This window comes from Ursus americanus, chromosome 13 (genome assembly GCF_024610735.1).
Source record: "Ursus americanus isolate L20-20 chromosome 13, mUrsAme1.1.p, whole genome shotgun sequence".
NCBI classification, from domain to species: Eukaryota; Metazoa; Chordata; class Mammalia; order Carnivora; family Ursidae; genus Ursus; species Ursus americanus.
This window is the reverse complement of record NC_142139.1, coordinates 46,183,928-46,209,932: the sequence shown is the minus strand read 5'-3', so window position 1 is coordinate 46,209,932 and position 26,005 is coordinate 46,183,928. Positions and strand designations below refer to the sequence as shown.

The 26,005-nt window shown below is 38.8% G+C and overlaps 1 protein-coding gene across 8 annotated transcripts in view; it reads right to left on the bottom strand.

Annotated features, from left to right (window-relative positions):
• Positions 1 to 26,005, bottom strand: part of RXFP1 (relaxin family peptide receptor 1) — a 100,265-nt gene that overhangs the window by 49,201 nt on the left and 25,059 nt on the right. For 6 of the 8 annotated variants that reach the window (XR_015726515.1, XM_045798740.2, XM_045798741.2 and 3 more), the window contains one exon: positions 17,755 to 17,892. The exons of 1 other annotated variant lie outside the window; for it this stretch is intronic. Coding sequence is in view for 4 of the 7 variants with exons in the window: in XM_045798740.2 (XP_045654696.1) it covers positions 17,755 to 17,892 (138 nt within the window). In the remaining 3 variants the exon portion in view is untranslated. Of the gene's footprint in view, positions 1 to 17,692; positions 17,893 to 26,005 lie in introns of those variants that run through there. One more of the 8 variants, XM_087866549.1, reaches the window with a different exon arrangement.

Sequence of the window (26,005 nt, the reverse complement as noted above, 5' to 3'; positions counted from 1 at the left end):
GCAGGACCCTGGAATCATGTCCTGAGCCGAAGGCAGACACTTAAGTGACTGAGCCACCAGGTGCCCCAAATCTAGCATTGATTTTATAAATTATTTCTTCCTTGGATGTGTAATTCAAATCTGAGACTTGAATCCAGATATTACAACTTTGTACAGTTGCATGGATTTGGTGACATGGTCTTGATCATTTCCATGTTTCCAGCTCTTATCAGAGGACTTCCAAATTATATCTCCAGCCTGCACTTTTCCTACTGTGATAATATGCACTCGGTTTACTACAGGCATCTCAAATTCAACATTTCTAAAATGCAACTCATTATATTTTTCCATATAATCTTGTTACTTCTCCTAAATTCTCTGGATTGGTGAATGGTCCCCACAATCTATCAAACTGCCTGAAACTGAAAGGTTACATTTCTGGGAATATGCTCATATCTGATGAAATATAATTTGTACGATTTCCCCCCTTCTCCAGGTTGTTTTCTCATTTTTCCACACTCATTAACTCCTCCATGAAGATCATCTTTGGAAAAGGAAAGATATCATAACATTAATGCTATTTATACTTGTAAAACTAGACTTCCTTTTATAAAGAAATCCCCTGAAAAGTGAAAAATTGGAGAGATTATTTAAACATTGTATTTAAAATAGTCTCCTTCCTTTAGCATGCTTCATTAGTTTTAAAACTCTTTTGTCTATTACAGAAGACTTCAAGATAAATGTAGTGAAGTAATAGACTGAGATCTCAATTCAGAGGGAGATAAGTGGTGGCCCTTAAGTTTACCATCTGCGGATTTCAGCACGAGACCCCAGCTGGGCACTAGTAACTAGGGGGCCAGAAACGACATCCCTAGAAACAGCAAATACCAGATATTGAATACCCAGGAACCAGTTCAGGGTGCCTCCCCAGCCTCTGACATCATGAGGATGACATCTCAGGCAGAGAAACAAGAGGAAGGGGAGGAAATTGGGAAGACTGAACTTATACAGCCAAATAGAGACTACAAGTTATTGAGACCATGGTGGATTTTGTGCAGTTTGCTCCTCCTCTTTCTATACTGGGTTTAGAATGCTTTCTCGTTCTTTAGAAGTTGGTAACTCAAATCTATGCTTTCCAGACCTCGAGCCACTAAGGTTCTTGTTATAGATAAGTTTCTGCCATTTGGATGCACACAAGTGAGACTGGACATTTGTAGATATCAGTATTGTGGGTATCTAGCTCGAGTGGGGGCAGTTACTGCAGCCAGCCTCAGGGTTCAGTTTCACAGGTAAAGAGATGATTAGCAGTACTAGTGACACACTAGTGACTAGTGGCAACAGCAGTAGATACTTCTTGATCATGAGCTTGCAATGATGGTGGTTTGTTCCCCACTCCTGACTACTGCTTCTATAGCCTATACAATGATTCTATAAACACCTTCTTCCTTGTAGGAAATATCTTTTTTCTTAAGGGTTCCCTCCACCAAAACCCAATCTAGAGTGATTTCTGTTTCCTCCTCTCAGAGGGGATTGTGGATAACAGACTCTCAAGGATGGAAACATTGGATTGATGAGCTGACCTGGTTGGTTTTGAGGATAATGGCAATACTCTTACTATCAGAAAATAGGACTCTCAAAGGTTATGGCACAGTGCGACAAAGAAGTTACTTAAATGATCACTTATGGCTTCCTTATGACATGCTCCTTTGAAAGCTACACTCTGGCAAAGTGGTTGTTATGATAAATCATTAGAATGAAAACGAGGAATTTCAAGGGTTGTGGAATAAGAGAGCTATGGAGATGTCCTGGAGAGATCAAAGCAAGGAAATGATAAGCCCAGTGTTTAACATCATCAGTTTGAAAAAGTTCAGAGAACCAGGGAGCTTCCATGACCACTCTAAGATAATCTTTTATCTCTTGTGATCTCAAGGTTGATGTAAACTCAAATCAGATAGAATCTGATCCAATGGGTTACCAAGGTTACAGTATAAGCCTAATTCATGTTTTGTTATCTCTTTTAAGTGAACATTAGGACACTCATTTGGAAGGCGAGAGACCCTGTGAACTGTAATGGGATATTTGAATGTGTTGAGTTGAATTTGAATACTCAAAATCCTTAGCCCAGGCAACCTCTCCTGTCAGCATAACAGCTCTCTTCCCCTGTCCCATGAGGTTTGCTGTAGTTTGTTGGAGATCAACTATTACTTTACTTGAGGTAAATAACTTGTGAAGTCTCTCCAGGCCCCACACTTTGAGCATTCTTCTTTGACTCCCAGCCTATTATAAGCACACCCCAGAAGCTAAGCATAAGTCGGACTTAGGAAGTGAAGATTGACATACCAAAAATTTTTGCTCTTTTAGATAAGCAGAAACCCAAGGAAATTTCGTGGGAACAATTTCTGAGGGTACTAGACCAGGAGGAGGGACTATAACTTTGGGCAAAGCTCATTAATACAGGTTTCTGGATTTGGTATGCTGGCTCAAGCAATAGTTTGCCAGATTGTTGACTGAATCCAGACTCAACGTTGCCTTAGGCTAAATGAAGTTAGGAGGGAAATACATATGGGTCTTGACTGAGTCACCAAAGGAGTAGATTATGAGGGACACGTCTACCATTGTATTGTAGAACTGCAATGGACCTGGAGTGGACACTGTAGATTGAATTGCTCAACCTCCATTCAATTCCCCCTTCATTGGTGTGTTCCTGGAAAGCAGAGACTGAAAAGCTTACAACATCTCACATCTCCTTCACAGCCAGGATGGGGTACACTCACACACATTTTGGTTGGTAGAAGAAAGGTACAGATCATTTTCCTGCTGGTATGTCTAAAACAGAGAAGTTGTGTTAAGAGGCAATTATAGCAACAGCAGGGCAATTTGGGTATCACTAGCTTTGTGGATGCGAAGAGACAGTTGTGTTAGTGGTAGGGGCAGCAGGATCAGCAGTGGTGGTGGTAGCCACTGTCTCAGTCTCTGGATTGCAGCCATGTTGGTGTGCTGTTGGATTCAAGAGCACCGATGGGAGCCTTGCTGATGCCCACTATCCCAGCCTTACTGGGGATTTTGTAAGTATTTCAGTTTAACATACCTGGAGTGGGTTCTGTTTTATGTATTAAACCCTGATAGATACAAAGACCATTTGAATTATTGGATTAAAATATGGTTTTAAGTGTGATTGGACATTTACAGCATTTTGGGAGCTCAAGCAGGATCTCATGAGTGAGGACAAAGCAGTGCATTTTTTCTGAAACTCTGAGCTTCAGTGTAGTTAATTTTGTGGTCTTGCTACAGAAATGATGACACTTTTCAACATTTTTCTGCATCTCCCATGTGGGTTCTGGGGACAGGGTCAGGAGCCTTACAAAACTTTCTACTCTTGGGCTCCAGAATTATCTATATGTATTGCTTCTTGGCCTTTTGGCTGAGATCCAGTGCAGAATTTTCTATTTGTTTCCTTGGCTGTCAGGTTTTGGTTTATGGCATTGGCCTGTCCCCCTTTCCTGGTTTGTCTGTGTTTGTTGGCTTTTTAGCAAGCTTTTACTTTTAAAAACTTGGTTCATATCTTTAGATATAAGAAAGGAGACTTCTGTGAAAGATTTTGACTCCCTCATTTTATTTAAAAAAATTTTTAAAAATATTTTATTTATTTGTTTGTCAGAGAGAGAGAGTACAAGCCAGGGGAAGTGGCAGGCAGAGGGAGAAGCAGGCTCCCCGCTGAGCAAGGAGTCTGATGTTGCGCACTTGATCCCAGAATCCCAGGATCATGACCTGAGCTGAAGGCAGAAGCTTAGCTGACTGAGCCACTCAGGTGTCCCTTGATTCCCCCATTTTAACAGAGGAATTGAATATTAGCACTTAGCACTGAGAAAACTTGTACTTAGCAAATACCTACTACACTGTAGCAGATACTTTATTTTTCCTCATAACTCTATTCGATCATTATCGTCATCTCCATTTACAGATGGAAAAACTGCCTCTAAGAAGTTTAAATGAAACAGATTATTAAGGATTACTGAAGAGTTAAAATAATAAAATTATTTTCATATTCTCTTTTCTAGGCCAAATACATGATTTATCAGTTGATAGTCTACCTACAGAATTTCAACTTTGGTGTGACGTCACCTTTAAATATCCAGCTATTGCTGTTTATTACCTATTTTTCTGTTGTCTATTTCATTTCCATTATTGAGGCTCTTACATCAGAATTGTGTAAGCTGCACAAAAATTCATTAAAACAACAACCAGAAGTAGTTATTAACTGGAATTTACGTTCATCACCATAGTTACTTATGGAATCAGTGAAAGCATTGTAAATCATTAAACTATTACTAAAAAAAATTTTTAATTTAAAAATATATTAATTTTCATGTTTATGTTATGGTTTTTTATGCTTTTATAAATGTGATAAATAAAACAAGTAAGATAAGTCATTTGGCTCTGGGTATGTTGAGTCATTAATTATTTTTATAAGCAAGTTTGTTGTGTATCTACAGAGCAAGGGAGGAAGTAGTTTGCAAAGGTCTGAAGAATTTCTCCTTGCAGGCTGCCAGTGCCTTGTTGGCTTGTAGGAGGAGGACGTACACACCCCATGGTCATGTTCACATCCCTGATACATCCACCCAGACCTCAGAAAACAGCAATGGAAATTAGGTGAGGTGACAGCATTCCAGAACATAGGGCTGTTTCTGTGGTTAGTGTTTCACCGCTGCTAGGAAATTTATGAGATCAGGGGTTGGGTCAGTGCCAGTAGATGTTGATTTTCGTTCACTCTGGTTCTTAGCAGGCCCTGTCTTGAACTCAGTTTTTACAAATGAACTATTTCAATGTGCTGCGTTTTTACCATTAATTGATAGTGCAGTGCTTAAAATCATGGGCTTGGGGCCCTGTGCTAATCCTTTGTCCCTTAACATTACTCTCTATTTTAAGGGGTTCACTGTATATGGCTTTGTTTGCAATATTTTGGTTCAACAAATTCACACAATATAGTTATTTATGCTGCTTCTCTTTTGCTTTTTTTCCTTTTTAAAAAAGATTTATTTATTAGGAGTGCCTGGGTGGTTCAGTTTGTTAAGCATCTGCCTTTAGCTCAGGTTATGATCCCGGGGTTCTGGGATTGAGCCCCGCATCAGGCTCCCTGCTCAGTGGGGAGCCGGCTTCTCCCTCTGCCTCTGCTGCTCCCCTGCTTGTGTGCTCTCTCTCTCTCTCCTCTCTTTCAAATAAATAAATAAAATCTTGAAAAAAAAAGATTTATTTATTTATTTTAGAGAGAGAAGAAAAAGAGCACAAGTGGGATGGGGGTGGGGGTGGAGAAGGGCAGGGAGAGGGAGAGAGAAAATCTTAAGCAGACTGCCCTCTGAACACGGAACCCTGGGGGAGCTCAGTCCCATGACCCTGAGATCATAACCTGAGCCGAGACCAAGAGTTGGGCATTTAACTGACTGAGTCACCCAGGAACCCCTCTTTCTTTTTCTTAATCCTATTCCTTTTCTCTCCCTTTCTATCTTATTGCACCTCCACACAACACACACACATACACATGCACACACAGAGTGAAAAAAAAAAAGAGAGAAAAGAGGAGAAGAAGAGGTGATACTAGGATAGATGTGGAGAATTTTAAAATGCAGAAAAAAACAGGACAAACCTGCTTATACTTCCCCAAGATAGAACATATCTTTTCCGGGGAGATTTCTTTTTCAACAGCAACATCTTCAAACACACAAGCTTTTTAATAATTAGCTTTACCTTCCTTTCCGCCTTCCCAAAGCATTTGCTTCTTCCCACCCATTACTTCCTCCCGCCAGAAGGCAGGAACATAGAACATGGGAATTGTAGCCAAAATTGCAAAGTTGGAAAGTTAGCATTTTTAAGAAAACAGCTTTTGGTATATGTGTTTCTATATTTTAAATCCTTCATTTTTAAGGACGTCTGGGGGCAGTGAGCAGAATGGTTTTTCATACTTGAGTAATGATCCCACTGAAGTCTGATTCTCTGATTTCTCTTGAGGTATCGCAGGGTAGTAATGAGCACTGTCCTCAAAGAACACAGTGGTAGGAATTATGGGCTCCTATATGTTGGTATTCCTGCATGAACAGCATTGATGACAAATATATATGTTTACTATAAAAGCGATTTTTCTAGCTAAAAATTGATGTAATGATGCTAGTGTTAAAAAAGGAGACAGCGGGTCCCAAATGGTGTCACTGTTGCTAATCCCACATCAGCAAACCGAGATTTAACAGCGGTCTTAATGCCCCAGGAGTGTGACCTTTAACCAGCCGACCTGAAATTTCTGGGTCAGCGCTAGGAGGTAATCCGCTGATAAACCCTTTCTGTTTCTCTTGGGAGGGTAACCTTGCCTGAAACAATGCATTCTTTGTTAATGATTTCCTTTTTTTGGTTCCCTCTGGCCTTTAGAAACCTTTCCTTTCCTTTTTTTTAATTTAAGATCTTTTTTTTTTTTAAGATTTTATTTATTGATTTGAGAAAGAGAGCGAGCACGAGCAGAGGAGAGGGGCAGAGGGAGAGGGAGAAGCAGACTCCCAGCTGAGCAGGGAGTCCAATGCAGGGCTCAATCCCAGTACCCTGAGATCATGACCTCAGTGAAGACAGACACTTAACCGACTAGGCCACCCAGGAGCCCCTAGAAACCCTTCCTTTTCTACAGCACAACAAAGCTTCTTTCTAGCTGCTAGCTTGGATGCTGCTCGATTCATAAATCATTAAATAAAGCCAATTTGATCAATTTAGTCAGTTGAATATTTGTTATTTAACACAGTGTGGATAAAAATTAATGACACAGGGGCGCCTGGGTGGCACAGCGGTTAAGCGTCTGCCTTCGGCTCAGGGCGTGATCCCGGAGTTCTGGGATCGAGCCCCACATCAGGCTCCTCCGCTATGAGCCTGCTTCTTCCTCTCCCACTCCCCCTGCTTGTGTTCCCTCTCTCACTGGCTGTCTCTATCTCTGTCAAATAAATAAATAAAATCTTTAAAAAAAAATTAATGACACAGACCAAGAAACATCTGCATGGGCTTAGTAGATATTCGCTGAGTGAATGAATGAATGAATGAGGCTCTATCCTCAACACACTTCAGAGAAAACGCAGTCTCTTCTTCTACAGTAAAATTTGGGAACTGGGGCATTTATTGAAAACACAGTTTTCCAGGCTCCTCTATTGGAGATTTTGATTTATGTGGTCAGTATGGGGTCTAAGGATCTATATTTTCCAAAGGTGTCCCAGGTGAGTCTTAAAACAAGTTTTGGGAGAACTGCATTATGAAATTCACCCTGAAGGACAGCTAGAGCCCTTCCCACATGCAGTGGAGCACAGCTAGATTTAGTAACAGAAAAATCCTGTCGGTCAGAAAAAGCATACTTCTTTTCTTTTAGCAAAGTTGCTGATTGTTAATAGTGAGTAGTCCAAACACTTAAGTAAGATTAATGCAAGTGGTCCTTCATTTAAGGGCACGTTGTTTATATCTTTCTTATTACACTTACTGTAATCTGCTTCATACTATGCTTATTTATATATGCATTTTATCTCCTTATGAGAGTATAGTAGGAAATAATCTTATAAACTTATGCATTTTTTATATACTTCAGTGACCACAGAGGTACTTTAAACATATTTAAAATGTGGTATAGGAAATAACTAAAACATTATTTCACTTGCACCAAGTATTTGTTATAATTTAGTTTTATGGAAAAGTCGATTACACATCAGTTAGAATTCTGGACAAGTCACCTCCCCCTTCCATGCTCTCCGATTCTCCCGGCACTGGTGTGGGGTGCGGGGTAGGGGTCGGGGTTCGAGGGATGAGGTCTGGATGCAAATCGGAAAGGTCCAAGTTTCTTTTCTTTCTTCTCTCTTTTTTTAAAAAAATATGTTTTTATTTATTTTAAGTAGGCTCTGTGCCCAGAGTGGGGCTTGAACTCACGACCTTGAGATCTAGAGTCACACACCAGCTGGGCACACCCCAGGTCCAAGTTTCTTGAATGCACTAATTTGCTACGGTGCTATATTAGGCTCTCCTCAAATAGTTTCCTGGGATTCTCCATGAGAAGAGAGGTCTGTGGTGAAATATGTTTGGAAATGCTGTGTGCTATATCTCCACTTAGGATTAATAATGCATGCTGGCATGAGGAAAGGAGAAAGCAGGCATTAAGGAAATGTCTTGAATTTTGTTGAATTCTTGTTAGAGGGACACCATACATTTTGGAAAGTGTTTGCTTTTGCATCTGCACTAGAAAGAGTATGCCTAGGTCACTGGTTTTCAAAACGTAGATCCAGGACCAGCAGCATCAGCATTACTTGTGGACTTAGAAGAAAAGCAAATGCTTGAGCCTCACTCCAGAGGCATCGAATCAGAAACCGGAGATGGGGCTGAGCCACCTAGGTTTTAACAAGCTTGATCTGAGGCATGCTGAAGTTTGAAAACCACTCCTCTGCACTCATTAATCACTTTCTAGGTGTTCTGAATATGGCAATAAAATTGTCTGCGCATCGGGAAGTGAATCATTTCAAAATGTTAAAGCGTGTGATATTCAGCTGCTGTGTTTGTTAAAAATGCAGATTTCTGGGCTTCCATACTACCTACGAGATCAGGATTTGGCGGGGTTGGGGGGGGGGTTCAGAACTCTAACACCTCTCGCCAGCCCCCAGGGACAGTGCTGCCTCTAGTTCTGACAGCTGGCTTCCCAAAGTTCCCACAGATTTGCAGGAGCCACTCCTGGGTATTTGATATTTAGATTTTGAATAATCAAAAGTTAAGGGACTGGAGTCTCTGAGAGGAGGTCCCAAGGATATAAGCATGCTGCATTGAACCGGTCTCCTCTTTTATTAAAATGAAGGCATAAGTCCCATGGGTTACAGCGTATACCTACTTACTGACTAATGAATGAATAATTTATATAAAGTTTGGATTTACGTAAAGTGGAGCATTTCTGATTCTTAGACATTTACTCAATTTTCAGCACCCATTCTTGGTACATAGGGAGAATCTTTTTCTCAGAAAGTAATGATCCCCAAAGTAAAGGTGCCCTGGGCCATTAGAATAAACCTTTGGATGCTGACTGGCCAGGCAGAACAATTCTGTCAACTAACTATGTGGGATCTCCTTGAATTTGAAATGACAATAGTAGTTTGCTGGGCAGACTGCATTAGCCCCTTTGTAGGCGCTTAATACCTTTGGTGGCAACTCTGAAGAAATTAGGGGTGTGACGTTATCCTGGGCCTATTTTAAAGGAAATTAAGGCCACTAAGCAAACTGTTCTTTGTGGCCTATCTAGTAAGAAATGCTCTGAGATGGAAGTCTGGGTGAAGTCAACCCAAACCTTGTTAAACATTGTTGGATAACCGAACTTGAGGTTAAACTGAGGTTCGTCGAGCAAAGGGAAAAAAAAAGAGAAAGGGGCAAACCAAGAAACAGACTCTTGACTGTAGAGAACAAACTGATGGTTACCAGGGGGAGGTGGGTGGGGGGGATGGGTGAATTAGGTGATGGGGATTCAGGAGTGCACTTGTGATGAGCACCCCGTGTTGTATAGAAGTGTTGAATCACGGGTGTTGTACACCTGAAACTAATATCACACTGTATGTTAACTAACTGGAATTTAAATAAAAACTTAACAAAGTAAACTGAGGTTTGTGTGTATAGAAAAGTCAACGGTTCAGCTACTTAGGTATTTCCAATGCTATTTTGAGAATAAGAAATAGAAAACCGGGTATTTTTGAACATACAATGCGTGGTTGTGTATTAATACATACTCATGACCCATGTCACTTTTCCTCTTGCATTTTTAACTTTAAAAGAAGCAAGCCACCAACTTTAAATGGAATATTCTAAAATGAGAAGAAGAGCTAAGTTCTACCTCAAACTGCTCGACATTACCACCATTCTGACAGCTGAATAAAAAGCTGTATTTAGGAAGGAATAAAGGAATATTTGGTGTTCCAGAATTTTCAGTTCGGGCCCAATTAAAAATTAAAGGAGTCCTTGAATACACTTCAAACATTCTTAAAATCTTTTTAAAATTTAAGAATATGTATCATCACCATCACACTCATAAATAAATACTGTGTATCTAATTCTCATAGATTAGGAAGTGCCAACCCAGTGACAGGAAAATATTTGGGGGTTTTAACAAAGTTTTTCTTCCCTTGAATTTTTTGCATTCTCTGTCCTTTTTTTCCTACAGCAGGTCGCTAAATTTTTCCACTTCCATTGCGTTGGGGAAAGGACTAGCAGAAACTTGAAGATAACAAAAGGAGTGAAACTCTCAGCATTTGACTTTCAAACGCCTGTATTTGAGATTGAGATTTGGAAAAACAAAAAAGAAGGAACAGCAGGCTTTGCTGTTCCTTGTCTGCCCAAGATACCTGGACAACAGAGGGAGAGTGGAAGGGTCTTCTTGCCCTCTGTTTTCCCTAGGCAGAATCTAGGGGAAACCAGGAACTCTTTGCCTTCGTTACCTCTGCAAAGGCCTTATTTCCAAATAAGGTCACATTCTGAGGTTGTAGGTGGATGTAAATTTTTAGCAGATACTAACCTACTACACCATCCAAAATGTATTAGAAGAGATTTCTATTTCCCCTGTGGATTATAGAAATACTAACCTAGAAATAGAATAACAAACGTCTTCATCATTTTCCTCTGTTAAAATGAGAAATGTTTGAAGAGTCTACGGAGGGCGGCATCAGAACTCTGGTCTTCATGGTAGAGTAATCGAACTTGGCCCCAACAGGGGGGTGAGGTGGGTTGATGTAATTTTGATGCAGAGCCCTTTTTGTATGACCATCTGCTTATAATACAAAAGAAGGAATGCTAGCGAATTTCTAATCTGGAAATGCAGAGTTTTTTTTTTTTTTTAAAGATTTTATTTATTTATTTGACAGAGATAGAGACAGCCAGTGAGAGAGGGAACACAAGCAGGGGGAGTGGGAGAGGAAGAAGCAGGCTCACAGCAGAGGAGCCTGATGTGGGGCTCGATCCCGGAACTCCAGGATCACGCCCTGAGCCAAAGGCAGAGGCTTTAACCGCTGTGCCACCCAGGCACCCCTGCAGAGTTCTTTTTAAATAAGAACCTAGAGATAGTGAATAAGTGCCATATTATCTGAGAATTTGATTCTACTTTAGTATTTCATTTTTACTACTGAGTTAGCCCTCAGTTTAAAATGGACATAAATGATTTCTCAGTGAGGGTCCTCACCTTTTTTTGTAATCCAATTCCCTTGGTATTTACCGAGATGTATTCTCCCAAGTATCTGAGAGCTTTAGCTGAAAAAGTGAAAGGCCCCTCTTTTTTTGGTTTGTCATTCTTGCAACAAATCCTCCTCCAGTGATTCTTTAAGACTTATTATTATTATTATTATTTGGTCTTTAGCCTGTTTGATTGCATCTATGGCAGTTCTGAGATGAAAAATGGGTTAGAGATACATGGCAAAAAGATGGAAATTGTATGGGAATTATGTCAAATGGTGTAACTCAGGAGAAAAAATTGTTCATTTCCATATCGAAGTTTATCAGTAAGGATCAAAGTTATTATAAAAATGGTGCACTTGATTTTGACAAATTTGTCTATATACATCTATAAATTCTGTATTGCCCAAATATTTTAAGAAGAAAGGGATTCTTGTGAATGCAATGGAAAACTTTAAATCTATTGCTTTTGTTTGCATTGTGTCCTGAAAAATATTCAGTGAGTAGATGTTATACTTTTTATACTGAGACATTTTATTTTATTTTTTGTATTCGGTAAACTATCCCATTATCAAGAATTTATCTTTTTAAAGAAAACTGGGAATTCAATAGCCAAATCAGAGTGCTTCTTTAAAATGCCTGTGATAACACAAAAGTTGTATTTTTTCCCCAAATATATTTAGTTCATATTCTAGTTCAATACATGGGGAATCAGTTTTATTTATTTAATGGTGTTTCATTTTTTTGGTGACTCTGCTAAATTTTATTACTACTATTTTGCTTTGACTTACTTTTCCACTTTAATAGTTATTATTGGTGTCAGTGTGAAATAGCTTGGAGGTATTTTTTTGGATGTATTTTAGAAGTTCTAATTAAGGAAAAGTCCCCCCCTTCCATTACAAAAAGATTTTTTTATTTGCCAATATACTGTTAAGTCGTAAATGATCCCTCTAAAAGTGATTTTTAGCTGTGGGTTTTTCTTTTATTTATGTGTTAAGGTACTGTATTTTATGTGATTGTAAATATATTTAACGCTGCTTATTCAAATATGCATAGGTTTACATATTCTGAAAAGAACCAACTTTCTGACTTAATTTAATTAGCATTAAACAGAATATAAACATGAATATCTTAAAAATGAACAGCCAGGGAAACACAAATTATCCAGATAGTATAAAATGAGAAGGAAAAAAAAAAACAACCCCACAGCTGGTGAAGGGAATTCAGTAATAAGATGCAAGAGAAATAACTGCATTTCATCACTTTTATCACCGGGGCTTTAAAGGTGGTGGTAAACTTGTGTTTTCCTTCCTGGGATGTTCTGGTAACAGCATGGCGGCTGACCATTGTTGAGGTTTTGACCAGAGTTCAGATTTTTTTTTTTTTTTTTTGTATTTCTAGATGACTGCAACCAATGCAGTGTCAGTGTTTCTTAGGGAAACGAACACTTTTGATAGTCATGATAATGGAGTTTGTTAGCAAGTGATCAGGCTGGCATCCCATGTGGAACACTTGATTCTAGTTTATTTCTAGTAGCTAATGCTACTATTTCACATGCAGTCCTTATTTTCTTCTCACTTGGGTGTAGGTCCGAGGTTCTCAAAACGTGGTGTGCCTTGGGATGACTTGAAGAGCCTGCAGAAACATCATTGAGCCACTGGCAGAGTTTCTGATTCAATCGGGCTGGGCTGGGGCCTGAGAACTTGCATTCCTAACAACTTCATGGCTAATGCTGAGGGGTTTGGTCCAGAACCACAGTGGGAGATCCGCTGATCTAGGTGAATTTCAAGAGAGATATATTTCTGATATAAAACCAGGAGTAGTTTAACATAGTATCTGTTACATAGACGTGTTTTCATAAGAAAAGATTAAGATTTCACCCATATTTCCAAAACTGGACTTGGGAGTTTTCAAATGTTGGCAATGGTGAATAAAGGAGGTTTTAAAATAGCATACTCTTTTTGGTCTAATAAAAACATTTTAATATTAATTGCTTTTTAAATGTCACTTGTATTTTTAATAATTGGTCTTTTTGATTAAACAGAATGCTGTTCATTTTCATATGTCAACATTTAAGGTCTTTATATACACCTATAGCTAGAACTTGAGTTATTTCATCTGTGAACTGAATATTTTATTTTTGTGAATGAATTCCCTGCTCATGTCAGGGGTCCCTAAGACAACAAATTTGCAAAACTTTCAGAACAGATTGCTTATACTGTTTTGACTTAACTTGCTTCACACTTCCCTTCATACATATAAACCAGGATTTCTCTGTTTTGAAGTTCAATCAAATATAAACAATTCCTGAGATCGAATTAAAAAGATGTGAACTCCAGAGTAACTACTGAATATAGGGTCAATAATCAGCACAGATTGATTGCTTGTTTTGTATATATATATCTATATATATCTATATAGATATATAGATATATATAGATATATATATTCATATGTACATATATATGCATTTTTATATATGTACTTCACTTAATTCTCACAACAAATTTATTATTCCAATCTCACAAATAAGGAAAATGGGACTGACCCAAAAAATGATTTGCCCAGGTAACAAGAGATAGAAAGAGGCACTTCGAGGATCTGAGCCTGAACTTTCTGAAACCTGGTTGAGGAATCTTCCAAAAATTCTATTTCTACTTAAAAAGAAATCAGAGAAGGTAAGGAAAAGTCGTTATTGCTGTTATGATTATTTTTGTAAACTACTGACAATATAATAATTTTACATGAGTGAATTTGGAGTGCTAATTGGGGGAAATTGATTCCAACTCAGGATTAAATAGTTTTTTAAGGAGATTTCTGTTTTAGTCAATGACAAGGATTAGGAATCTTTTCTGCCTTTCAATAACTATAAAGCCTTTTGCAAAGTTGATGTTATAGACACTGTTTTTATGGGAAGTTTACATGTGCACAAATATACAGCATTTAATAGTTTTCAGGGAATTCATAGAACTTGCTGAACGTTTTCTCAAACCTCAGTCTACTGACCATAAAATACAAGCCACTATTCTGGGATACACAGCCCAAGGGTGGAGGAGGGGTAGCAGGTATCTGTTGAGTGCTACATAGAAATTAAAAGCAACAGTTTGGGGTTTTTTTCTTTGGAGGTAAAGATATTAAAATCTTTTTAACAGCCAGTTTACAAACTTAATGAAGTGAGCTAAATGATAATTAAAGTCTAATTTATGAATATTGTGACGGACTTGGTTTGAGAGAGAAAAGAAGAGAGGAAAAGACAAGCATGAAATAGAAGGGGAAGTTAAGAGAGAGTGAAAAAAGGGATGGGGACAGTTACAGGGCAGAATGGAAGTGGGGAGACACATGGAAACGATGAGATGGAAAGAGGGAGAATGGCCCTCATATCCACGGAGAGTGGAAAAAACACTGCGAGGGAGAAAAAGTCAAAGAGATGGAAAAAGAAGAAATCATGATGGATGGATACAACTCTAACCGGATTTTTGTTCCAATTGGTACTGTTTTCACAAGAGTTAAGCCCGTGCTTGTCATCAGAATTCAAATTCTAAGTATAAAGAAATAGGCCTTAATATTTTCCCTGTTATAGTCTCTCTATTAAAATTCGCCAGGATAATTAATCGGGATAACTAACACGATTAAGTTCCAAATACACAAATCTACACAGTTTATCTTCTCCCCAAATAAACTATAATTACACTTTCAGAAGGTGTGGGAAAGCTTATGTACCTCCTGACTCTTCCATAATCAATAGGACACGCGCACCCACCCACCCACACACACGCACACACATCTACTTATATAAACGTATAACTACAAAAGCAAGAGCATGGAAAGATCTCATTCCTCCAAATACGAGCCGCTGTTTCAATAAGTAAAGTATGGCTGTTCCTAGAAATATTTAAATTGTTTAACTGACAGGACTTCCTAAAGTCACCAGGTGGGGACTCTGAGTCACTGCGAGTTAGTATCAACGTGGGAAAAACAGCGATAATAGCGCCCGTGGTAGAATGCGCAGAAGCGCTGGAGTTGCTGCCCTCCCTCTGCCCAAGCCCCCAGCAGTGTGACTTTGCAGCTCCTCTCAGCAGGGGGAGGGGTCCGTTTCACCTCTTGAAACAGAGCCGGCCTTGTGACTCGCCTTGGCAGGGACGTGGGGTGAGTGTGCCAATTTTGAGCCCAGGTGTCAAGAGGTCTTGTATGCTCCCAGTTCACTACTCCTGGGTGCCCTGTCTCTACCGCGAGAACAAGCTTGGCTTAGCCCGCGGGGGGACACTCTGGAGCTGAGTCATTTTGGTTATCTCAGCCGAGGTCCCAGGCATGATGACAAAGCCGATCCACAGATAACCGCAGATGCATGAGAAAGTCCAACTGAGCTGGGAACTGCGGGGCTGCTCGCAGCCCAGCCCAGCCCAGCCCAGCCCAGCCCAGCCCAGCCGGGGTTGTTGACCCACAGAATGGCCAGCGAAATAAATGATTCCTTCTTACGTCACTAAGTGTGTAATAACAACAGCTCGCTGATACACAAGTTAACATTTACTGAATGCTAATTATGTGTCAAGTACTGGGGTAAGCACCTAAGATACAGTATCTCATTGAATCTTTTTAAGACCAGGTGGACATAGATACTTTTATTATTCTCATTTCACCGAGAGGAAAACAGCCATTTCTACCCTCTTCGTAGACACAACTGAAGTCCAGATCTCCTGAGCCTGATCTCCACACTCCAATGTCATAGTGCCTCCATCTGAATTTGCTGGTTGGTGAATAGGAGAAATTTTGAGTAACTAAGGATTATCACCTTGAGGATTGTTACTTCTGTTGCTTGGTTTCTTTAAAGTTAGCACTAAAGCAGGAGCTCCCAAGCTTTTTTTCACTGAGAAACTACTTTCGGTGGTGAATTTCCTGTCCCACCACGTTTTTTCCTGCTTCCTGCCAACATTTCAATTGCTGGGAAGCTCTCAGGCCACTCTCTCTATCTGAACTGCTCGCAGCTTGAGGGGGAAGTGGCTGTCAGAGCCCAGAATGCCTTTATCTTTGTTTTGTTTTATTTTTTTAATTTGTTCAGTATTCAGGTACTAACAAGAGAGAATATATATATATATTTAGATCATATATAAAACAATATATTTATATTTTTATACTTATATCTTTACACATAATATATTTATATATTTTATATTATTTATAAAAAATATATATATTATATTTATACATTTACAATTAATATATATTTAAATATTTTATATTCATATATATATTTAAATTTTACTTATTTACTTGACAGAGATAGAGACAGCCAGCGAGAGAGGGAACACAAGCAGGGGGACTGAGGGAGGAAGAAGCAGGCTTCCAGCAGAGGAGCCTGATGTGGGGCTTGATCCCAGAATGCCAGGATCACGCCCTGAGCTGAAGGCAGATGCTTACTGACTGAGCCACCCAGGCGCCCCTATATTCATATATATTTTAAAATATATATTTTTTTAAAGAAGAAAACACATATGTATAGCCATCCAAATCAAAGGCCGTTTTAGCTTAAGCTCACCAGTTTAGAAAGCGTGTTTTGAGTTAACCTCCACCCCCTAGAAACAATGTTCCAAACTGAGAAGAGTTAACTCCTTCAAAGTGGTGCCTTAAAAAGTCTTTAATATTTGAGGGAGTGAAAACATCCAGTCCTCTTCAGTGTATTATTTATGCAGCATTTCAAATTGTTATGCATGTCTTTGTCCTCCAAGTATAGTACCTTATTTCTCCATGAGTGAGAAATCTCATTATTTTACATTATTAACCAAAGTTCATTTTCCTAGTGAGTCAAATCCAGCCAATTGAAATTCTTTTATAAATTTGTGTTTTTGAGACTTCAGAAATTTGAACAAAATTCTAACTGAAAGCCAAGTTTTCCAGATATTCTAGCTGGCCGGAAGCCCTACTTGTTGGCTTTATAAGATTATAGATATGGTTGTTGGTTAAGTAAGAGGTAAGCTGGACTTATTGTTTGTTCTTTTCGAGGAGATCTCCTTTGTCCTTCAGAACTGTAGTAAGCAAAGGATAAAGTACGATAGCTGTTAACACTTAACTAGTACCTGCTGTATGCCTGCTTTCTTCTAATCCCTTACATATAATCTTTCCAAATTCTCTTAGTGTAGGGACAATTTCCAAACCCTTTTCTAACATGAGGAAACGGAGGCAAAGTGAGGCTAAAATACGTTCTCAAGACTACATCATTGGTTATCGTTGTACCCGAGTTCCAACCCGGCTCTCTGGCTCCAGAGCCCATAGTCTCCGTTTCCACACCCTTCTGCCGGGAAGACGCTACCTGGACCGGTTTGCGGGATAAAAAACTTCACTATGTGCACCATCGCCACTTTCCTGAAATATTGGCTGTGAGACCAACACATCGAAAAGGATGGATATTTTAAGCTAATACAAGAAATGTAAGATTTCCTTAAGTGACATCTATTTTGTATTTCCACTTAGTTTTCTCTTTCCCCTTTTCTCATCTCGTTATGAGAGGTCTCAGCGACTTCACCTTCTCGGTGCTTGCGCCCCGGGTCCTGCGGTGACTACGGTGACTACGGGCGCTTCACTCACCGCAGTTGTCCTCATCGGCCTGGTTGCCGCAGTCGTCCACACCGTTGCAGTGAAGCAGCTGAGGCAAGCACTTGGTGGTATTCCCACAGGGGAAATAGCCGAGGGAGCACTTGACATCCTGGCCACTCCCGGGAACCACTGATGAAGAACGAGGAGTGAAGGTTAATACAAAGACATTCAAAAAAGTGGTTTCCTCCCAGTATGCTAACACGTGTAGTCTCATTCTGGCAGGTACAGCTCTCTCTATGGGAGCCTCGCCTTGCTTACTAGCCTGACGCCAACTATGTCCCAAGAACCTCCATGCTATTGGGACGTTCTTTTCCATGTCCTCAGAAGATGCCAGAATTCTCCTTTCTTTGCCTTTTCTCACGTGGAATGTCACAGATAACCGTCCCCCTGAGGCAGGTTGTGCGAGTGGAGTGGTTGGGGGGGTGTCCCCCCTGCTCCTGCAACCAATCTTCTTTATCTATGAAAGGTCTGCCATACTTTACAGTTTAACTCAGTTCCCTTCCTTTCCTTCAAAAACCTCTCCGCCAATCATTTTAAAAATCAGGAATTTATTGAGTGCTTACTCAGAATCAAGGTTGGTCTGGTACTAGAGGAAGAAGACATAGAGAACATCAGGAGAGAGCGTGCACGTGGTCACTCACAGATTGGACAGTTCCTATGCGGGAGGCTCAGTGCAGTATTTTGTGCAAACCGCATTGAATGAAACCAAGTTCCTGCCCTTTTCAGATGGGCTTCTTTCACTTAGTAACATGCATTTAAGAGTCCTCTGTGTCTTTATGGCTTAGTAACTAATTTCTTTTAGAACTGAAAAATATTCCATTGTCTGAAGGTACCCACCGAAGGACATCCTGGTTGCATCCAAATTTTGGCAATTAGGAATAAAGTTGCTGTAAACATCCCCATGCAGGTTTATGTGTGGATATAAGGTAACTATACCACTTTAAAGCCTCAGATTTATATAAACTTTAAAGATTATTGGAGACTCCGAATGTAATTCTGTGGCTTATTATCCTTCTCAAGTTTGTACGTGCTTGGAACGTCCTCGAATATTGTCAATTATAAGAAAAAAGAACAGAATAGTTTGAACTGTCAATAGCATGTATTTTATAAAAATATATTGGTAATCTGTCATCAAGACATGAAAAGAATAAAAGTGACTATTTTTTTGGAAGATGCAGCAGGACATTTTAATAACAGTGCAAGCGACATTTTTATAGAGAAGAAATCTAGCTATGTCAGGTTTTGACTGTACTTAGTTTTTCAGAGCACACCATTTGATGAAGGAAATAGTTAAACCTATGTAATAATGAGCTATATTGTAAATAGTATTCTTACTTGTGAAATTATTTTAAAATTATCAATATTTTTTCAACAAACTAATTAAAATGAGGTCAAAGGACTTGTGTACCACAGGATGTCACTGGTAGAACATCGCACATTTCAGAGACTTCAAGTGTACATAAAATAAGGTTAATCTGTGTTGATACTGACTTTGGATTTTTTATTGATTTCTTAAGAACAAAATTTAAAATTCAAGGGTTTCAGGGGCAACCGGCTGGGTCAGTCTGTAGAGCATGAGACTCTTGATCTTGGGTTCATGAGTTCGAGCCCCACCTTGGATATACAGCTTACTTAAAAAAAATAAAAATTGAAGGTTTCAGAAAAATTCTTTGATGAATAGTCAGCCTTCAGCCACAGTTACTATTTGAAGAAGTTTTAACTAGACATACCTGCCTGTGTTTTCATGCTGCTGTTTTGAAAATTCTTCTGGAGTAACTTGTTTTTATGGATATTATGCTCTTATGTCCTGTCTTTTAAGTTGATCTTTAGAAGCAGATAGAGCTCTTCAATGATTGTGCCATGAAATTAGTTCCACATTTTTATAACATTATGATTTAAATATATACTTAAAGTCTTAAATAGTGCTATTTTTAAAATAACTTATTTTGAGATGATCTCAAAATTAAAGTTTCGAATATAGTATAAAGAATGATTTTTTTCCCCCTGAATCATTTGAGAGTAAGTTCCTGATCAGATGCTCTATCACACTTAGAAACTTTGGTTATGTTTTTTCTATAAACGGGCATTCTCCTACATAACCAAGCTAGAACCATCAAAATCAGAAAATTAACATTGATACCTTACTACCATTTCAACCTCAGAACCCATTCATGTTTCACATATTGCTCAAAAGTCCTTCATAGTAAAAGGATTTAGTTCATAATCTTTGCGTTTGTCATATTTCTTTAGTTTCCTTTGATCTGTAGTTTCTTAGTCTTTATCTTTCACGACCTCGATACTTTTGAAGATTGAAAGTTAAATATTTTGTAGAATGTCCCTGAATTTTGGTTGTATGATATTTCATCAAAATTAGATTTAGATTATGCACCTTTGGCAAGAAATTCACAGAAGTGATGCTCATTTCGGCCTGTTAGGTTATGCCAAATATTGATTTGTCCCATTATTGATGATGATCACTTTGGTCACTTGGTTAGGGTGATGTCTCCAAAACTCCTCCACTGTAAAGTTAGCCTTTGTAATTCATAAGCATTTCATAGAGGGGTTGCTAGTTCATTCTCCTTTTCTCCCATTACATATCTCTTACTCCCTTCTCCGACAATGAGAAACTCCTTTCTATTTTCTTTAATATATTTGTTATCTTGACAAATCCTCTTCCAGCATGGTTGCCCTTCTCAACCCCATTCAGTTCTGACTCCTGGGGTAATGGGCATTTTTCCTCCATGAGCACTCTCCTTGCTCTGTTAGAGAACTGATACACAGTGCCAGGTACCAGCTCCCTCTGTGGACACTCTCCTCACCCCAGCTTGGCCCCAAAATTCCTCTTTGGGTTACCACAGCTCCTTCATCTTGCTCAGCACAGAAGAATACCTTTCTCTGATTCACCAAATAGCTTTAGGGCTCCATTGTTCAGAAACAGAATGACAGAGTAAGGGGCCATTACCTTATAGGTAAATTATAGGCTATAGGAAAATTTTGCAGAAGTTGAAAGGGATCATATTATGCCACCCCAAAACATGCCACTTTGGCATAAGTATTATTTTAAACTGAAGACAATTTTAAAAAAGCAAACATAAGAAGAGCTCTCTGCCCCTCCCCCATCGGCCTGAAAGCAGGGCAAAAATTTCCCTTTATGAAGGTGTCTTCCTCCTCCCTCCATACGAGGAGGAGAACAACTCTTGTCACTATAGAAGGAAAGTTGGCACCAAGGTGAGTCTGCACAAACACACCTTACTAAAATAACCCTTTTCTTCCCTCTCAGGACTAAAATCTTAATAATAAACATTTTTTGGAGGCCAAGCTCCTAGTGGTTTATCATTAATGGAATAAAACTTAGCTTTTACTTTTTGACAGACCTTGACAGAAATGCACAAGCACTTACAATTTTGTCTAGGGAACTCACCAAAATGCCAACTCAGTGAAATTATAACCCTTATTCTGTAACAACCTTAAATGTTAATATGGAAACATTTAATATGGTGGCTCTGAAGTCAATGCCTTAAGGGCATCTCTGTTCAGTTAAATTTAAAATAAAGTAGGTGAATGTAATTGGTACATTTCATTAAAATGTTTGCTGTGTTTCTGTACAGCTATGACTTGCTTAAGCACTAACGTAAGAATTTCATCGGATTCTATAATTTATTTCTAGCATTCGAAATCCTTTTTACGATCTATGGAAAACATGCAATATCCTATTTTCTTAGAGAATTACAACATCAAAAGTATAGAGGTAGTTTACCAAATACGTTGTTAGGAAGTAAAATAAACAAACGCACACACCCACACGCTCACACAAAAACAGACTTTCCCTACATTCGGTCCTTTCATTTTATTTTATTTTCTTAAAGATTTTATTTATTTGAGAGAGAGAGAGAGAGACCACAGAGGGAGAGAGAGAGGGAGAAGCAGACTCCACGTTGAGCAGAGCGCTCCACACAGGGCTCGATCCTAGAACCCCGAGATCATGACCTGAGCTAAAGGCAGACGCTTAACCGACTGAGCCGCCCAGGTGCCCCCGGTCCTTTATTTTAAAAGACAATTTCTATCTTAAATGATGACTGCCAATAACTATTTAAGATATTTAAATACAAAACAAAAGTATCAGTCGTAGCAGAGGGTTGTTAAATACATGGGGCAATTTCAGAGCTATGTATTCACATATGTAGGCTGAACACTAGTCTGTATAGTTTGATCTTATTTATGAAAATAAAGGCTATATAATACTTGTGTTTATAAAATGGTGATGTATTCACAACAAACCATCAACAGTGGTCATCTATGGGAAATGGGACCAATAATTGGAGAGCAAAGGGGAGACTTTACTCTGTGGTTTATATCTTTAAGAAAATTTGGATTTGCTTTTAAAAAGTGAGTATTCCTTTAATAATAAAAAATAATCTGAAGTTATTTGCAGGTAGTTCAAATGTGTGAAAATTTGGTTTCTTAGCTATAGATTAAAAATCTCGTTTGTAACAGTAGTTCGCTCTCTTCAGACCTTTTGAAACAAGGTAGTAGAAGGTCAGTGGTTCTCAGTCAGAAATGATTTGTTCCTTGTACCCCAGGGATCAAATGGCAAAGTCTGGAGACATTTTTTATTGTCAAAACTTGGCGGGGGGGGGGTGCTGCTGTTGGCATAGAGTCCAGGGATGCTGGTAAAGAGCTCACAATGCACAGGAATCTTCCCTGAACAAAGATTTATCTGTCCTAATGTCAGTAGAGCCCAGGCTGAGAAACCCCGGACTTGCCATTGTTGAGGAATCAATGGGAAATCACTCCGTGCCTGTAGACAACCAACGCATGAGCTCACTTGCAGAACAGGCAATCAATTACTTAATTAATACTCAGTGGCGATCCATCTTCTAGTGGAGACTTTCCAATTGATTTTAAGAGATTTTAGAAGTAGATGGACATTACCAAACAGAGGGACCAGGACAGCTGCTGTGTCTCTGGATTGCTGTTGTTTTGACAATTGGGCAAGAGGCTATACCTTGTTATGTCCACTAATGCCAGGGAGGACGTTCCTGGTAGTTAGAAGGAATAATTTCTTAACTACAAGGATTATTAAACAATGGATGGGTTACTAAGACAGTCTTTGGAGGTCTGAAAAATTAGATAGATAATTTAAGTATATTCTGCCAAAAGTAAAAGAATCAACCACAAAACATTTTCAGTCCTCTTGAACTAGTTCCATGAATCTATGAATAACAAAACTGTTGTGTAAAAGAAGGCATTATTTAAAAGGACATTTTGGACTTCAAATTTGAGAGTTTGAGATGTGTGTGCTCTGTAGTCACAAAAAAAATCTTGAAAAAAAATTAAATTGTCTATACCTCAATAAAGTTGAAAAAATAGCCCCCCCCCCAAAAAAATTCATTTGTCCTGACAAGATCCAGTTACTCAATAGCTCTTAATGATATTGCCTCAGCCCATTTTCTCATTTTAAATATTTTATTATGATTTTTCTCATAACTTACATTGCTTCAGATAAATTAAACCTGGTTTCTAAGAATTACACCTTCCTCTAAGTGGAGGAGATTAAAAACACACTTACTGTGGGGTGCCTGGGTGGCTCAGTCAGTTAAGCATGTGATTCTTGATTTCAGCTCAGGTCATGATCTCAGGGTCATGAGACTGAGCCCTGCTAAGGCTCTCTGCTGGGCGTGGAGCCTGCTTGGGATTCTCTCTCTCCCTCTTCCTCTGCCTCTTCTCCCCCTGTCTCCCACGTATGTTTGCTCTCTCTCTCTCTCTCTCTCTCTCAAAAAAAAAAAAAAAAAAAAAAAAAGAAACAGATGCACTTGTTATGATGAACACTGAGTAATATATAGAACTGTTGAATCATGATATTGTACACATGAAAGTAATATAACACTGTGTGTTAATTATACTTGAATAAAAAATAAAATCCCGTTCTCCTAACTAAAACAAACAAACCATTCTTCCAACAACAGCAACAAAGAATTATGACTTCATTGTTACCTGTCCTGATTCCAGTCTGACTTAAGGCCTCCCACAGAACTGACCTGAGGACAGACTGTTTGCAGTCCCCAAATGTGGCGCGCACATTGCTGTTTCCTGCCAACAAAATGTCAGTAAATAGGCAGTGTGATTTCCTTATTTACCTGCCAATATCCTATACTTTCTTTAGGATTCATGTATCACCTTCCTCTGAAAGCTTCTATTTCTTCTCTAGGCTGGATTGTATACCTCTTCTCTGTTTTCTTAGCAGCCTGTACATATCCCGTTTCAACAGCCCCCTGTTGCACTATATTGTAATTGTTGTCCACATATGTCTCTTCTGTCAGCATTCTGGGGACAGAGAGACTGTGTCTCAAATCATAGTCATATTCCCTGTGCTTAAGTAGTATAAGATGTCAATAAATACTTAGAAATGAATGAATGAGTGAGTGAATGAATGAGAATGAATGATATGTGGTGAATTGAATTAACTGGAGATGGACTGAATTTTCATTAGCATTATCTACTATTCTCACCAGATTAATAGTTCATGCCCTATTTCACTCATACCCTACCTATGTCATTAGTCTAGGAGAACGTAAGAACATGCCATTAAAAATAACTTCCCATAAAAACCAAGATAAAGAACCTAGAAAAATGAAGCAAAATACATTAAATTTTTATTACATTCACATGTTTGATTTTTTTCCATTAATTTGATCTGATTTTTAAAAATCCTGGCTTACATAGCAACTTCTTAATAGACATGTCTCATGAGGCAAGAAAAACAAAAGCAAAAATGAACTATTGAGACTTTATCAAGGTAAAAACTTCTGCACAGCAAAGGAAGAAAATCAACAAAACTAAAATGCAACCTATGGAATGGGAGAAGATATTTGTAAATTACATATCTGATAAAGGGTTAGTAGCCAAAATATATATAAAGAACTTTTCAAACTCAACACCCCCAAAACAAATAATCCAATTAAAAAAAGGCAGAAGACATGAATAGAAATTTTTCCAAAGAAGACATTCAGATGGCCAACAGACAAATGAAAAGATGCTGAATATCACTAATCATCAGGGAAATAGAACTCAAAACTACAATGAGCTATCACCTCACACCTGTTAGAGCAGCTAAAATTAACAACACAGGAAATGACGGGTTTTGGTGAGAATTCAGAGAAAGGGGAACCTTCTTGCGCTGCTGGTGGAAATGCAAACTAGTGCAGCCACTGTGGAAAACTATATGAAGTTTCTTCAAAAAGTTAAAAATAGAAGTAACCTATGATCAACAATTGCACCACTAGGTATTTACCCGAAGAATACAAAAATACTGATTCAAAGAGATACATGCACCCCGATGTTTATAGCAGCATTACCAACAATAGCCAAATTACGCAAATAGCCTAAATGTCCATCAACTGATGAATGGATACAGAAGAGGTGGTTCATATATAAAATGGAATATTACTCAGCCATCAAGAAGAGTGAAATCTTGCCATTTACAACAACATGGGTGGAGCTAGGGAGTATTATTATGCTAAGCAAAATAAGTCGATCAGAGAAAGACAAATACCATATGATTTCAATCATGTAGAATTTGAGAAACAGAACAAATGTACATAGAGGGAAAAAAGAGAGGCAAACCAAGAAACAGACTCTCAACTCTAGAGAACAAACTGATGTTACCAAGGAGAGATGGGGGAGTTTGAGGGAAGATGGGCTAAACAGGTGATGGGGATTAAACAGGGATTGCTGTGATTTTCTTTTTTAAGATTTTATTTATTTGACAGAGAGAGAGAGATGGTGATAGAGGGAACACAAGTGAGGGAGGGAGAAGCAGACTTCCCGTTGAGCAGGGAGCCCCATGCGGGGCTTGATCCCAGGACCCTGGGATCATGACCTGAGCCGAAGGCAGACGCTTAACGACTGAGCCGTCCAAGCGCCCCATGGAGGGATTGTTGTGATGAGCAGCGGGCATTGTATGTAAGTGATGAATTTCTGAATTCTGTACCTGAAATTAATATTGTATTATATGTTAACTAACTAGAATTAAAAAAAAAATTTGGAGAAAGAAAAAAATCTTGGGTTATTTGTGGGGTCTTAGAACTTGGTGGGATAAAGCTCGAAAACAATGGTTGAGGTTTTTTTTTTCTTTCCTGAAATTTTTTTTGCACGGGGTCTTCACTTATTTCAGTGATATTCATTATTTCAAGAGGTGGACAAGTATAGCTGAGAACCAAGAAATGCATTACTACTGGAATTA